We start from the raw sequence: 15,363 nt of genomic DNA, 5'->3' as shown, positions 1-15,363 counted from the left end.
GAACACCCACCTGGGTGCTTTTCTTTTTTTTTTTTTTTTTTTTTTTTTTTTTTTTCAACGTTTATTTATTTTTGGGACAGAGAGAGACAGAGCATGAACGGGGGAGGGGCAGAGAGAGAGGGAGACACAGAATCGGAAACAGGCTCCAGGCTCTGAGCCATCAGCCCAGAGCCCGACGCGGGGCTCGAACTCACGGAGTGCGAGATCGTGACCTGGCTGAAGTCGGACGCTTAACCGACTGCGCCACCCAGGCGCCCCCCTGGGTGCTTTTCTGGATTCACTTCCTGCACCTCTGCTTGCTCTCTCATCCATAAAAACCACGTGAACATCAGCCGCAGACCTCACGCCACCTCACCCCTAGATGCCTGTCAGCTCGTCTCTCTAGGAAAAGCAACTCTCCATGGCCCAATGCCAGCATCAGGCCCATGTGAACAATTATCCCATAATATCATCTAATATCATGACACGTTTTTTTTTTTTCTTTTTTTAATGTTTATTCTGAGAGAGTGAGGGAGGGGAAGAGAGGAGAGAGAGAAAATCCCAAGCAGGCTCTGTGCTGTCAGCGTAGAGCCTGACATGGGGCTCAGTCTCAAGAACTGAGATCATGACCTCAGCCAAAACGGAGTCGGACGCTTAACCTGACTGAGCCACCCAGATGTGCCTCATGACACATTCTAACTTCCCCAGTTCTCTAAATGTTTACTTTTGAGTGTTTATTTCTGAAAGAGCAAGGGGGGAGGGTTAGAGGATCCAAAATGGGCTCTGCGCTCGAACTCACAAACCGCAAGATCGTGATCTGAGCTGAAGTCGGCCGCTTCACCGACTGAGCCACACAGGAGTCCCTCCAAACATCTTTTTACGTGTATTTCCGTTTTGCGTTGCAGTTAGTTACTATTTCTTATAGCCTTTTGAAATCTAGAGCAGGATCAGGGTGGCAGTCTGGAACAAGTCAAACACAGTTCCGGATATACTTTGAAGGGAGAGCCAACAGAATTCACTCAAGGACCAGATGTAGGGAATGAGGAGGCAGGGTGGCTTCAAGGTCTGACTTCTGTGCCTGGAAGCATGGAGTGGCCTTAACTGAGGCAGAAGGCAGGCAGTGAGGGGAGGTGGGGCGGGGGAGGCCAGGACCCCTGTTCTGTACATACCCACGACGATGTGTCTCATGTCCAAATGTGGGCCTGGAGTTCAGGGGAGTTGGCAGCACCGAGTCACGAGCTCTGAAGGGAGTCACTGCACAGTAAGAGTTAACAGAAAAGGGAAATGAGACCCAAGGAGGAGAGTAGGTGTTCAGGGAGGAGGTAGGATCCGCTGGTCAAACCCTCCAGAAAACTCACAGATGAATAAGGCCCATGAGTCAAGATTCGCACTCAGAACTCAACTCTTCTCCCGGCCCTTTGGCAACGCTGCTGCCATCAACCACCTCCCGCCCAGACAGGACCTCAGCAAAGCCTCAAAGACCCCCCCTGGAGATGGTCACACGGGACGGAGAACCCCAGACTGGTCGTGTGGACTGGAAGAGGACACATCATCCCCTCCCCTCCCACATCCCTGTTCCTCTGCGCCTCTGGCTTTGATGGTGAAAACGGACGGTGCCAGGAAGGACACGTTTATGGCTCAGTGAGTGTCCTGGAAATCTACCGTGGGGGACAACGAAGCCATCCTCTCCTCAAAACGTCACCTCACAGCAGAGATCCCGGGCAGAAAGTTACATTCTTACTGCTTCGTCAGAAACCTTTTCAAATAGCTTTTGAAACTGTAGTTTATAAATCCAAGCCCCTGCCCCCGCCCTCCCTTGAGGAATAAGGCCTCCCCTACTCACCCCAAGGCAGCCCTTGAAGGGCTGGGTGTTGTGACAAAGCCTGTCACTGCCATGAATTGCGGAACAGGGGTGCGGTGGTCTCCAACCTCAGACTGAACACTCCCCTCCCTTCCCTCGTGAGTTAAGGGATAAGCCTTGTCCTAAATCTTAGCCTGTGGCTGCACTGCCCAGAGCAAAGACCCCAGTGGGTCTTCCTCCAGCGCCCCAGCATCCTCCCTCCCGACACCGCACATCCCTTCCTCCCGGACCTTTCTCCTTGGCACTCCCCGTTACCCGACTCATCCTGCGCTTGCCTTACGTGTTGCCGGTGGCCACACACACGCAGACCCGCCGAGGACGCCGCTGCGTGTCTTCTCAGCGCTGGCATCTCCCGCCCTTGCAGCCCGCCCGGCACCTGCTGGGCGCGCGGTGCTTTCGGAGCGGACCCGCTCTCGCCGGGTCCCGCTTCGGATCTGGGTCCCCAGAGGGCTGAACCACGGCCGATCGGTCCCGTCGTCCTCGGGTACTGAGCGCCCACTGTGTACGCGGCACCGGGCCGGGGGGTGGGGCGCGGCGGCCGGAAAGTCACAGCACCGTCGCCATCCCCGCCCGAGGGAAGAGGCCGGGGGCCACGGAAGCCCAGGACCCACAATGCTTTGCGCCCCGCCCCGCGCGTCTCTTTCGGCGGAGCCAGGCCTGGCTAGTCGAGCACCGCGCGCTGGCGGCTCGGCGCTCGGCTGGCGGCGCCTGCGCACGCGCGGCTTCCGGCGAGGGCGGTCGGGCGGCGTGGTGAGGGTGGCGTGGCGAGGGGGTCGTGTGTGTGTCTCCTAGGAGAGTCCCAGAACCCGCGACCATGGCCTCTCTGCTCGCCAAGGACGCCTACCTGCAGGGCCTGGCCAGGAAAATCTGCTCCCAGCCCAGCCCGGAGCCTCAGAAACGCAAGTCCGGTACAGCGCAGCCGGGGTCGGGCCTGGCAGGGCTGGGGGTGGGGTACGCCCCTGCGCCGCCCCGCGCAGCCTGCGGGTGGGTGAGACACGTGGGTGCGTGAAGCAAGCCCGTAAGATGATGGAAAGACTCTTAAGGGTTATGTACAGTTGTCACTGTTTCCCTGCTTGTGGGCATCAGCTCGGGGGTGCCAGGGAACCCACCGGGCCGGAGGCCCCTGCGGGGCTTGCAGGAGGTGACCCGATGGGATGGGGGAGGTAGGGAGAGGGCGGGAACGGGACGGCTCCTACCAGTGGGGTTTACCGGGAAGTCCGTACACAAGCAGGTGAGACAGAGGTTGGCACTTGTGAGTGCTGCTTGGACCCGAAGGGGCAGGGAGCATCAGCGTCTGACAGGCAGCTAGACGGAGAACGGCCTTTTGTCTTTATGCCAGGCAAACTTACTCATTACCGGAAGTTAGGAAAATTGAGGTTTCTTAGCACTGGGTTGTAACTTGATACGTCAAAAGATTAGTTTTCCTTCTGTGAGTGTGTCTCAGCGTTTTAAAAAGTCTCGTTTCGTACTCAGTGTACTCTTTTTGTTAGCTTAAGTGTAAATATCTTTTGATCCCTTAAAAAAACAAAAGCCTGTGTTCTTGTTTTTGACGGCTAGGTGGTGCTTTGTAACGTGATAGGTGGCTTAACTTGTGCTTGTAGGTGAGTATTCAGGTTTTTCTAGTTTTTCCCTGCGATGAACATTTTTGAAGTCAGCAGTGTGGATGTATTGGATGTATTGCAGGGTTTTACCACCTGTGGCCAGTCTCCTTTCTGGGTTTGTGGATGGCTCTGAGCTTTACAAAAGGACAGGGGTCTCTGCATGCTCCGTCCTGATTCGCCTACAGTATCCTGGGATCAAAGGCTTTGCAAAACTTTCATGCAGGTTGGATGGGTCACAAAGGTTAGGACTGCAGCCTTTTATGATTTTGTATTTCAGCCAGCAAAACTCGAGGCTCAGAAGCTTCTGGGCCCCCAAAAAAGAAGAGGAAGAAAGCGCAGAAGAAATCCTGGGAGAGGGAGGAGAAGGCTGTGGAGCCAAAAGCCCAACCCCTAGGGGAGAAGTCTCCAGCAGCTTCCAAGGCCAGAAACCCAGCAGCAGCCACGGAGGAAGAGGCCTTCACCTCCACAGGATCTCCTGCAGGTGGAGATGTGGGCAGGGCTGACCTGCCTTGAAAACGTGGCCTTGAAAACGTGGCCCTCTGTGGACATGAGAAAATATGGTGTCACGCACATTTTTGGGGTGTTTTGAGACTTTCTAGAGAGCAGGTTTTCAAGGGACAGATCCCAGGGAATACATAGTGGTTCTAGGCCATTTGGCATTGGGGTCTGGTGAGGGGCAGGGTCATGTTCCCCTGAGGACCTTGCCCCGAGGAGGCTCTCACTGCCTGCAGGTGTCCAGAGTGGCATCACGAGAGCTGACCTGTTGGGAGAGGTGGGGGGAAGCCCCGCCTGCAGAAATTGGAAGAAATGAGAGATGGGTTTGTCTGGACCCATCAGAAGCATTTTGTCTTATCGCACGGGGGTGTTCTGTTCTGGGGGCCAGTCCAGCTTGGGGAGTGGAGAGTAGTATTTACTAGAACTGTCCTGCAGGTCGACGAGTGGCCACTTGGGGAGTGGGACAGTGTGTGGGGTTTCAGGCTTTGAAGCTGGACCTTGGGAAAAGGGACGGGAAGGTCAGGCAGGGGGTTTTCTCTTAGCTCCCCACTTCTTTCCTCACAGACGTCGAGGTCGCAGAGTCCGAGTCTTTGTTTGCCCTGGATGTTCTGCGGCAGCGGCTACGTGAGAAAATACAGGAGGCCCGGGGCCAGGTAAGTTGGGGAGGCTGCTGGGGTGTAGGAAGCAGTGTGGTTTTCTGCAGTGGTTTTCCTGCTCTGCGTGGAGGAGAAAGTACCTTGGTGCCCTTTGTGGGCTTGGTCCTCAGTTCTGCCAGCCACTGTGGGCAGCCGCTGTTCCCACCCCTGCAGCAGGTCTTGCCAGGGCCATGGCAGTTTTGGTTGGCAGGGGATCAGGTGTAGTTTCCAGCATCTTGGGGAGACTCAGTTCCCACGGTAACCTGCTTTGTATAGTCTGTGCTGTGGGTTCCCTGTGTCCTTGGAGAGAGGCTCAGTCTGTCGAAGGAAGCTGCCTTTGTTGGACACGACACCGGGCAGCGCTTTGTCCTCTTCACGTCCCGATAGCTCTATGAGGTGGTGAGGGTCTGCGATGAGGTGACTGCTACAGGAAGCACCAGACCTAACCCTCCTGGATTTTTTGTGCTGAGTGACATAATCTTTTCACTTAGCCACCACCTGCCCTTTCCCTGGGGACGTACCCTGGGCCTGTTGCTGTATAGGACAGTCCCCCAGCTTCTTTGTGCAGTGCCCTGGGACAAGCCTGGGGATCGTTCCTAAGGGGCAGCCTGAGCTCTGGCCTGGCCTGGCCTTCCTGCATGCAGGTCTGGGTCAGTCTGGTAGTGTTCTCTTTTTGGCCTCCAGACGGAAAAGGCCATCTGTGAGAGCAGAGGTTAGGTGAGTCACCGGCAGAACAGCGCCATAGTCAGCATGGGCATTGAGCGTCCTGATCTGATGCTGAGTTCCAGATGGTGTCCTTGGCTAGGCCTGTCCTCATCTGCAAAACGATGGAGGACACACCTATGTCGAATTATTCGTAAGGGGCCCTGGTGCAACGTCCGTGTCTGGGAACTGGAAGCCGTGGTTCTTACCTGGGGGTCCTCGTGTCCTTTTTGGGGTCCCTTGGATTCCGGGTGACAGGTCGTCTCCCGGGGGAACACTGAGCTCAGTGAGCACCTCGTCTTGCACAAGTGTTTCCTCACCCGCTTTCCTGCCCTGATTCCACATCCCAGACCGGGGGCCCCGAAATTGGGAGGCCCTCGTGAGGGAGCCCTGACTCTCCTCCTCCTCCTCCTCCTCCTCCAGGGCAGCACCTCGGAGCCGTCTCCCGCGGCTCTGGAGAAAAGACGCCGGAGGAAGCAGGAGCGGGACCGCAAGAAGAGGAAGCGGAAGGAACTGAGGGCGAAGGAGAAGGTGGCAAAGGCCACGGAGGCTGTCGAGCCGCCCCGCGAGGCACCCCGCGAGCCACCGCGAGAGGAGGCACAGCTGGGGCTGCTCTTCAATAAGGTGAGAGGCAGGTGCGGCCGTGCAGGCGCGGGGACCCGGGCTGTGCCCCCCCCGGCTGGCCACGTGGCCCGTGTCCCGAGGCCGCCCGTTCGCGGAGGCGGGTGGCGGCAGTGCCTGCCCCTGGGGGCGCTCACGGGGGCTCACGGGAGAGGCGCGCCTTGAAGCTGGAGTTCACTGGGGTTGCCGCCCGCAAGGTGGAGGTGAGCGCGGGGGAGCCGGCCGGCAAGGCCCAGCGCCGGAAGGAGAAGAGGCAGAAGCTGAAGGGGAAGCTGACGCCGCTGACGGGGAAGAACTACCGGCAGCTGCTGGAGCGCCTGCAGGCACGGCAGGGTCGGCTGGCCGAGCTGCGGGACCAGGACGAGGGGAAGGCGCGGGAGCTGGAGACCAAGATGCAGTGGACCAACCTGCTGTACAAGGCCGAGGGCGTGCGGATCCGGGACGACGAGCGCCTGCTGCAGGAGGCCCTGAAGCGCAAGGAGAAGCGGCGGGCGCAGCGGAAGCGCAGGTGGGAGAAACGCACGGCCCGCGTGGTCGAGAAAATGCAGCAGCGGCAGGACAAGCGGCGACAGAATCTGCGCAAGAAGAAGGCGGCCCGGGCCGAGCGGCGTCTGGACAGGGCTCGCAGGAAGGGCCGCATCCTGCCCCAGGACCTGGAGCGGGCTGGCCTGGCGTGAGGACCCAGGCCGCGTCCCTGACCGGGGGCTGGGGTGACGCCGGGCGGGGCTCGGTCGGCGCTCTCTGGGCCCCTGGGCTCGCGGGCTCCGTGGGCTCAGCTCGCGTGTGGAAGGGACGGTGTCTGGAATGGAGGTCCACGTCTCTTGGACCCCGGTAAGGAGTGACCGGGTCCGGGTTCCCGCCTTCTCTTGGGAGGCCAGACAGCTCCCTGGAAGTGTGCAGGGTGGAGGTGCAGGGGGGCACCTCCCTGGCCCCTTCTTCTCCCAGTTTACACGAGCAGGGCGGGAATGGCCTTTGGGACTGCCCGTGTCTGTGCGCGGAACTCGCCTGGAAGGGAGGGATCTCTGTAGATCGAGCCAGAGGTGGAGTCTCCGGTGAGGGCGAGCTGACCTGGGTGTGGCCGGAAGGGAGTTATCTGGGGTTTGTTTGTAGGAGGAACAAAAGGTAGTGCTTAGGTGAACACACGTTCAAAGTCTCAGGGTGCCTGCTAGATCTGCACGGTGTGTACTAGGCTGGAAAGAAAGGGGGAGACAAAGGAAAAACCGAAGCTCAGACTCAGCGAGGGAAACGAAAGATGCCCAGTACGGCAGCGGGACTCCACGCAGACCTGCAGGGGGGCAGAAGGGACGCAGACGTGCAAAACCCCGGGGCGGGGGGGGGGGGGGCTCACGGCACGTAGATCCTGTTGGGTTAAAGCTGTTAATAGAATCGTTTTGACTCGGGTTCACTTAAGAAACAGACTGCAGAAGGCCACCTGGGTAGCTAATGACTGAGCTAAGCGTCCAACTCCTGATTTCGGCTCAGGTTGTGTCTCCTGGTTCATGAGTTCTAGCCCCAAGGGAGGCTCCACGCTGGCAGTGCGGAGCCTTCCTTGGATTTTGTCTCTCTTTTCCTCCCCTGCTCGTGCTGTCTGTGTCTGTCTGTCTGTCTCTGTCTCACGATAAGTAAACTTAAAACGTACCCAGCGGACTGTAACGGAAAGGCTGGTGTGGCCAAAGTGGACAAAGCTGACTTGACAACGAACGGCAGCGTGAGGAGTAAAGAACGCCCGCCCCCGCCCCCCGGTGGAGGGGTTCTGTGCTCCCAGCAGGCAGAGCGGCTCTGACGACCCCGGGACTGGAGCCTTGTGTCTGCCCAGAGCGGGAGATTTCTGATTCCTTTCCTAGGCCTGGAGACACCAGGCAGAAGTCTGGTGGATGTAGAAGGTCCGGAGGAGAGTCACGAGCTCGATCTGGCAACACAGAACGGCGTGTCTGGAAACACACGCTTTGCGCGTCTCTGAAGCAGCCATGAGAACTGAGCATCTGGTCTGTAAAGGACGTTTTCGTTTCAAGGAGTCAGACCAGGTGTGGTGTCCGGCCACGGCAGGGTTTCGTCGTCAAGGTCAAGAGGTGGTCAGAGTTTCACGTTTGGAATTTTAAAAACACACTCTCGAGTTTACCTGTGGGTGGTTGTGGGAGGCGGAGCCTGACTCCCAGGTGTCCGTGCTGAGCGTGTGTCCTGCGGCAGGACTCCTCCAGGGACAATAGTGGGCAGTGGGATGTGGCCAAGGGAAACTCCCAGGACGAGTCTGGGAGGCCCGATAGACCCCTGTTGGGTGTCGTCGCCTCCAGTGTGGGAAGACAGTGCAGCGTGGTGGGAGAAATCTTCAAGGGCCTAATGTCAGAACGTTTCCAGAGCCAGATGGTGGAAGCTCCCCCTCCCGGGGTGGAGGGGATTGGATGAAGGTTGTCCCAAGCGGAACACCTGCCCGGAACAGTGGTTCCAACTGTCCCGAAGGCCGTGGCGGTGGGAAAAGGAATAAAGGGAGAAAGCTCACTGAAATGGAGTCGGGAGGCCGGAGAGAGGAGCACTCTTGCACTGTGCCGACTTGCGTCCATCGTGGGAGGAAGTGTCACCGACCCAGCAGAAGCGTCCTCGACAGGAAAGCGTCGTGATCACAGGCTCAACAGGGAAGGACGCTGTACCTCCTGTGAGACACCCAGCGACCCGGCCAGCAAGGAATGGCCCTCGCCCTGCGCTGTGAGTCTCTGGGTCAGGACAGCCCTTCCCAGCGTCCTCCTCGTAAAATAATCCCCTCTTTGTTGGATTTGCCTGTGGTTTTGCCCTAGTTTGCATGTCCCGGGTTGCAGTTCTCTGCTATTCTAAATAAACACGTTTTGCTGGTAAGGTAACTAGTAATTGTATTATTATTATTTTTAATGTTTGTTTTTGAGACAGACTGTGTGAGCAGGGGAGGGGCAGAGAGAAGAGGGACACACAGAATCCAAAGCAGGCTCCAGGCTCTGAGTTGTCAGCACACAGCCTGACGCTGGGCTCAAACCCACGAACCGTGGGATCGTGACCTGAACCGAAGTGGCTGCCTAACGGACTGAGCCACCCAGGTGCCCCTGGTGGTTTTATTTTTAAGCTCAGCACTAGTCTCCTTTCGCCACTGGCCCTTTGGGTGAGTCTGGGAAGGAGCACAGCCTGCCTTCCCTCCTGTCCAGGGGCCCTAGGACTTGAGCTGATGGACATTGAGGAATTCAGTGAGTGGCTGGGACCAATCAGGCAGCTCAAGTGAGGTTTCTGTTCATCAGATCTGGTGGGGGTGGGGCGTGCAGAGAGAGCTGTCTCTAGACCCTGGTGGGTCAGCTCATCCAGTTCACTGCACCAGTCACGGGAGCCTTGCGTACATGGCCTGTGGGAAGAAAAGTGCTGTGTGTTCCCTGCGGTCAGGTCCTGACACCTGCGTCGGCCCTGAGCTCAGTTCTGGTTTCATCCCAGCACTCCAGCTTCGGAGAAGAGCTGCCGTGTGCTGCTTCTCCAAGATGCCTGAACGCGCACGTGGCAAAGGTGTGCCTCTTGGATCCTTCCCAGACAACCTGTTGGGCAGATGAGCAGGTAACAGGGTCACTAAGGCCCTTCCAGCAAGCCTACGTCTCCACTGGGGCGTCTGACCTTCCTCTTATTCCAGGGAGTTTCCAGAAGCCTCGCTTACCTTAGTGTGCACTTCAGGGGACTCCAGGTTTTGGCTGAGCAACAGAGGAAGTCACCGAATCCTTCCTAGTTCCCTAGCTAGCCTGTGGACTCTTGATGCCAAATGGAAGCCAATCTGAGATTACGTCCCGGGGAGTTGTTTCTAGAGAGCACGTTGTGAGTCCTGCGGGGTGAACGAGGCAGTTGCCGAAACGTGAGCAACGTTCTGGTCTCCAGGCTCTGGAACGTGATAGCTTGAGTTTGGAGCCTTGATCCCCCAGAGGAGAGATACAGAATCGGCTGGAACTTCCTGGCACTCCTCAGAGCCGCACGCACTCCTGGGCGTTTTCACAGAACCGTTCATACTTTGAACTCTTCGATGACTGTATCTGATGAAATACAAAAGAACAGCTACGTGCAGTTCGCTGCTGCTGCTGCTGTTTCACTGGCCGAGGCAGCCCGGCATGGCTGCTCAGTCCAAGTGTCTGGGAAGGTTTTCTTCGGTGCACGGCTACGGCAGCCCTCCTTCCTGGCCGGGCACTGCCCACATGTTCCGAGACGTTCCCCTGGATTTTCTCCAATACCAAACGGCAAACGTTTCTGTCCCATTTAGTGAATTGAACCTTCCTACTTTGGCCTCGTAACTGGGTGCTCAGAGCCTGTTGGGGTCCGACTCTGCTTGTAGGTCTAGATACCAGGCGGCGAGGTGGCCTTGGGGATGAGGACGCTGGCTCCTTGCAGTTTTGCTGTGAAGTTGAAACCGCTCTTGACGGTAAAGGTTATCAGTTGAGAAAACAGGCCGACCAGACATTGGATCCGAAAGCTTTTGTCTGGAAGTGCCACGTGTTCTCACACTCCGCTGGTCACATCACGTGGCTGCACATAACTTCCAGTGGGGACAGAAACGCAGCCCACCTGGTGCCCGGGGGAAGAGCCAGGAAGTTTTGTTTTTTGGGTTGTTAAAAATTTTTTTAATATGTATTTTTGAGAGAGAGGGAGCACGAGCCGGGGAGGGGCAGAGAGAGGGGGAGACACAGAAGCCGAAGCGGGCTCCAGGCTCTGAGCTGTCCGCACAGAACCCGACGTGGGGCTCAAACCCACAAACCGTGAGATCATGACCAGAGCCGGAGTCGGAAGCTTAACCGACTGAGCCACCCGGGCGCCCCAGGAAGATCCCTGTTCTTAAATGTGTTTCAAAATGGGAATTAGCGTGAGGTCTGTAATAATATCACACGATACAAGAAAGCAAAGAAAAAAAGCAATCACCTCTATGAAAGAATGCCCAAAGTAGAAAAATGACCTTAACGGAGGAGATGGTGAGTCAGCAGAAGGGTTGAAAACTACGAAAGGGTACCCGGCTGGCTTAGTCGGTGGCGTGTGCGACTCCTGATCTCGGGGTGTGGGTTCAAGCCCCATGCTGCACATAGAGGTGACTTTAAACATCAGACAAGCTCGGAGAAAAAGTGGAAGTAAAGTAAGTCATCATGGAAATAAAATTAGAAGGAGCAGACGAAGAATAAACACTCCTAAAATTTCACACACCAAGAAGCATAATAAAAGACAAGGAAATGAAACGGGACAAAGCGTTAAGGCGCAAAGAGAAATCCCAAAGTATTGAAAAAATACATCAAAGGAAACCAACCAAAGTGAAAGGTCTTTCAGAGCTGTAAAGAGCAAAACAAATTCGGGGCGCCTGGGTGGCGCAGTCGGTTAAGCGTCCGACTTCAGCCAGGTCACGATCTCGCGAGGTCTCGCGTGATCTCGCGTGAGTTCGAGCCCCGCGTCGGGCTCTGGGCTGATGGCTCAGAGCCTGGAGCCTGTTTCCGATTCTGTGTCTCCCTCTCTCTCTGCCCCTCCCCCATTCATGCTCTGTCTCTCTCTGTCCCAAAAATAAATAAACATTGAAAAAAAATTAAAAAAAAAAAAAAAAAAAGAGCAAAACAAATTCAAAGAACTTCACGGGACCAAGAGTAAACATCGCCCCAGCTCCCTTATCAAAGGGGCAGAGTTTCCACTCGGACCACAAAGTGAGCCCAAACTCCGTGATGTGGGTAAGAAATACACTTTACGAAGATGTGATGCAGATCGGCTCACTGACAAAAGGTTTGCAAGGAATTGGCGTGAAGGCAAAGAAAGAGAAGGCCCAGGTCACGTGCTGGCGGTTCTTGTCGTCCCTGACTTCAGGGACACGAGCCCTGAGTGAGAAAAAAGGACCTCTTATGACACCAAGCACGTTCTCAACAAAGATACAGTCAGTGCGAGTATCTGTCCACCTAATGACACGTCATTAACCTGCACAATGAAGGGGAGACACAGAACGCTGAAGGAACACGATTACCCATTCAGGTCTGGTGTGTGTACTGAGAATGGAAAATACAACTTTTCAAAGACTCCGGGGACGGTCACAATGACATGTCCACGAACATTAATTCACTGTAAAATAAATCTTCATAAACTAAAGCACCGCAGGCAACATTAACCTCAAATTATAGCCAGTAGTAATCATACAATAAAAAGTTGCTACCCTTCCAATAATTTCTTAAAAATCTCTCGACTCCTGGGAAGAAAGCAAGGGGACGGGGGCATCAGCATGGCAGGCTGCAGCTGGCGCAGTGCTGAGAGAAACGAGCTGATGTAATTACTTAGAGGAAGAAACAAGAAGAAATACGAATAAGTAAATTAGATATCCTGATCAACAATAACAGAGACAGAAAATGACTCGATACGGATAAAAGGAAATATGAGTCAGACGTCATCACTATCAACTATTAACAGAGGAAGAAGGAAAAGAGGAACAAGAAAAAAATGCAAAATAAGAAATGAAAAAGGGGAAGCAGGCAAGGGTAGAGGAGAGACTTGAAAGCCCGTGATCAGGGAGCACCTCGACAGCTCAAGTCAAGTCAGTTAGGCGTCCGCCTCTTGATTTTGGCTCAGGTCATGATCTCACAGTGTGTGAGTTTGAGCCCAGCGTCAGGCTCTGTGCTGACAGCGTGGAGCCTGCTTGGGATTCTCTCTCTCTCCCTCTCTCTTGCCCCTCTCTGCTTGTGCACGCGCTGTCTCACAATAATTTTTTTTTTTTTAAGGTACTTTGCCTAACTCTATGCAAACAGACTTGAAAATCTGAACAAAACAGGTAGTTTCCTAGGAAATATAATTTGGCAAAGCTGATTTGGGAAGAGGTGGAAGGTTAAAGCAGACTGATTTTCGTAAAGGAAATGGAGAAAACTTCCAAAGAAGTTTGTCCCTGCTGTAGACAAACAGAAAAAATCAGTGCAGAACTTCCATGGGATCGTTTTAGTTCCATTTAAACCGTTCGGAGAATCGAAAAAATACTGCTTCTAAATTACTTCTATTAATTGAGCGTAACACCGGTAGTGAAATGCCACAGAGCTCAAGTGAGAGTGACAGAGGGGCAGCACTTAAGGTCCCGCAGAGCGTGGTGGTGAGGAGGGGCCCCAGTCTCTCCAGCCCCTGGTGTCCTGGTGCACAGCAGGTGACGGACAGTCACCGAGTATGCGAACGAGTCTGCACCGGGTCCTGTCGGAGGCACGATGCCAAGAGGTCTCATCTTTGCCCACAGTCCCTGTATTCTGGAGGGGACAGGACGCTCTGTCCGGTGGTGTGGGGAGGGTTTCAGGGGGCAGCGCCCACTGCACTATGGGGGGGACTGAGGCACAGCTCCGCACACGGGGTCGTGGTGCTGGGGGAGACCCCCCCCCCCCAGGGGAGCAGTACACGAGGGAGAGGCCTGGAGAGGTGACCGATCCAAGGAGGGGTGTTGAGGCAGATCTGGGGGTCGGGCAGAGTTTGGTGGGCCTCAGGGCCACGGGCGAGAGAGGGCCGGGGGGCGGGCTGGTCCCCAAACCCTGGGGAGCCACCAAGTGTGCGGCAGGAGCCCATGTCCTGAGGCGTGTGGGCGAGCGTCTGATGGCAGGGGTGGGGGGTGGGGTGGCAAGAAAGCCTGTTGAGTAAAGACGTGGCTGAACAGACCGGCCCAGACTAAGGGCCGGGCCAGGGGAGTGGTGGCCGCAGGACAGGTGAAGACAGGAGAGGGGTTCTCGAACCAGGAAGAAAGTTTTGAGGAAACAAACTGTACTGTGACTGATGGGTGAGGGAGGCGCTTGTAACCATCGGGGAGGGCTCCCTGCCAGGTGGCCGTGGGCCACACTCCTTCCTTCATTCCCGGTGGACCCGGCTCTGCCCCACCTGCTGGTCTGCGTTGCCAACCTCGGCCCATTGGGAGTTGGGAACGTTTCGTGGGCTCCACGGCTGCTCCTGGCCTGGACCACGGTTCTTGCCGCCTCGCGGGGCCACACGGTGGTCCTCAGGCCCCCACCTCGGGCTGGGCTCCCCCAGGACCTCGCTGTTGTCGCCCAGGCCTACGTCTGGGTCCCGCATGCCCGTCAGAGGCCCAGCCCTCTCAGGCTCGGCACAAGTGGGGAACCGCCCAACCAGGAACTGGGAACTGGGAGACCGGGAAGCTGGGGTTGAATCGGGGGCAGAAAGTGGCCTTTATTTGTTTGTTGTGAGCCAATGGTAGAAAATACGACACAGTCGATTTTTTTTTTTTTTTTAAATTTTTTTTTTCCAACGTTTATTTATTTTTGGGACAGAGAGAGACAGAGCATGAACGGGCGAGGGGCAGAGAGAGAGGGAGACACAGAATCGGAAACAGGCTCCAGGCTCTGAGCCATCAGCCCAGAGCCCGACGCGGGGCTCGAACTCACAGACCGCGAGATCGTGACCTGGCTGAAGTCGGACGCTTAACCGACTGCGCCACCCAGGCGCCCCGACAGTCGATTTTTTAAATTATAAGGATGAAATTCATACAACGTAAAATGATTTTTTTCTTTTCACGTGTTTATTATTTATTGAGAGAGAGAGATAGAGATTGTGTGCATATGCACTGGGGAGGTGCAGAGAGAGAGAGAGAGAGACAGAATCCCAGGCAGGCTCCATGATGTCGGCACAGAGCCTGACACAGGGCTCGAACCCACAAACTGAGATCAAGAGTCAGACGCTTAACTGACTGAGCCACCCAGGCGCCCCAAAACAAATCATTTAAAAATGCACAGTTCAGGGCGCCTGGGTGGCTCAGTCGGCTAAGCGTCTGGCTTCGGCTCAGGTCAGGATCTCAGGGTTCATGAGTTCAAGTCCCGCATCAGGTGAACACGAGCCCCGCCTTGAGGGAGCCCTGCTTCTTTCCGTCGCCCTCTCTCTGCCCTCAGTCACTGCCCACCCCCCGTCGAAAACAAAAGTGTGTGATCCAGGGGCATCTGGTCCATTCACACCGTGGTGCCGCCACCCTCTGCATCTGGCCTCAGAACTTCCTCATCGGCCCCCAGAGGAAGTCCAGGACCCACAGGGCAGTCTCTCCTGTCCCTTCCTCCCTCCCGCCCCTGGCAGCCCGTGGTCATCTCCACAGATTTACCGCTTCTGGACGTTTCACGGAGGTGGTGTTCTAGAGTTCCGGCCTTTTGTGTCTCCCGGCTTTCACCGACCACAAGGTTCGGCGATTCCTGCGCTGTAGCGCCGGTCAGGATGCCGTGCCTTTTCACGGCTGCGTGATACTCTGTCGTGCGGACGGCCCACGCTCTGCTTGTCGATGGGCCGCCGGTGGGCTGTTGTGAATCCGCTGCTGTGAACGCGTGTGGACGTGGACGCGGCACGGTGTCTGTTTCCGGCCCCTTTGGGTCTGTACCTGAGGCGTGGGACTGCCGGGGTCTGCGGTGGTTCTGCGCTACATTTTGGAGGAGCCGCCAGACTGTTTTCCACGGCAGCTTCACCGTTTTCCGTTCCCACGTGCGGAGTGTGGGGCCCCAGTTCCCCCCCC

The 15,363-nt window shown here is 56.1% G+C and overlaps 1 protein-coding gene and 1 long non-coding RNA gene across 4 annotated transcripts; one reads left to right on the top strand and one right to left on the bottom strand.

Moving 5' to 3' along the window:
- Positions 1 to 698: 698 nt before the first annotated feature.
- LOC112860964 (uncharacterized) lies at positions 699 to 2,444 on the bottom strand. The gene is made up of 3 exons (XR_015243181.1): positions 2,116 to 2,444; positions 1,149 to 1,233; positions 699 to 1,057 (listed from the first exon to the last, which is right to left on the bottom strand). It is a non-coding gene; the product is annotated as an uncharacterized LOC112860964 (long non-coding RNA).
- Positions 2,445 to 2,548: 104 nt separating this feature from the next.
- Positions 2,549 to 8,746, top strand: SURF6 (surfeit 6). 3 transcript variants are annotated; one of them, XR_015243177.1, is made up of 6 exons: positions 2,797 to 2,981; positions 3,719 to 3,922; positions 4,501 to 4,589; positions 5,697 to 5,897; positions 6,092 to 6,725; positions 7,518 to 8,746. XR_015243177.1 is itself a non-coding variant. In XM_086684435.1 (5 exons), exons 1-5 carry the CDS (start codon positions 2,655 to 2,657, stop codon positions 6,569 to 6,571), a joined length of 1,068 nt encoding a protein of 355 aa, XP_086540561.1. In that variant the 5' UTR covers positions 2,549 to 2,654; the 3' UTR covers positions 6,572 to 8,746. The 3 variants fall into 3 exon arrangements, 2 of the variants coding, with proteins under 2 accessions (XP_086540561.1, XP_086540560.1); XM_086684435.1 differs by lacking the exon at positions 2,797 to 2,981 and adding an exon at positions 2,549 to 2,748 and having other exon boundaries at positions 6,092 to 8,746; XM_086684434.1 differs by having other exon boundaries at positions 6,092 to 8,746.
- The last annotated feature ends 6,617 nt before the right edge of the window (positions 8,747 to 15,363 follow it).

This window comes from Puma concolor, chromosome D4, assembly GCF_028749965.1.
Source record: "Puma concolor isolate L17-30 chromosome D4, mPumCon1.1.hap2, whole genome shotgun sequence".
Classification (NCBI taxonomy): domain Eukaryota; kingdom Metazoa; phylum Chordata; class Mammalia; order Carnivora; family Felidae; genus Puma; species Puma concolor.
The sequence above is the reverse complement of the archived record's forward strand: the minus strand, read 5'-3'. Positions and strand labels throughout refer to the sequence as shown.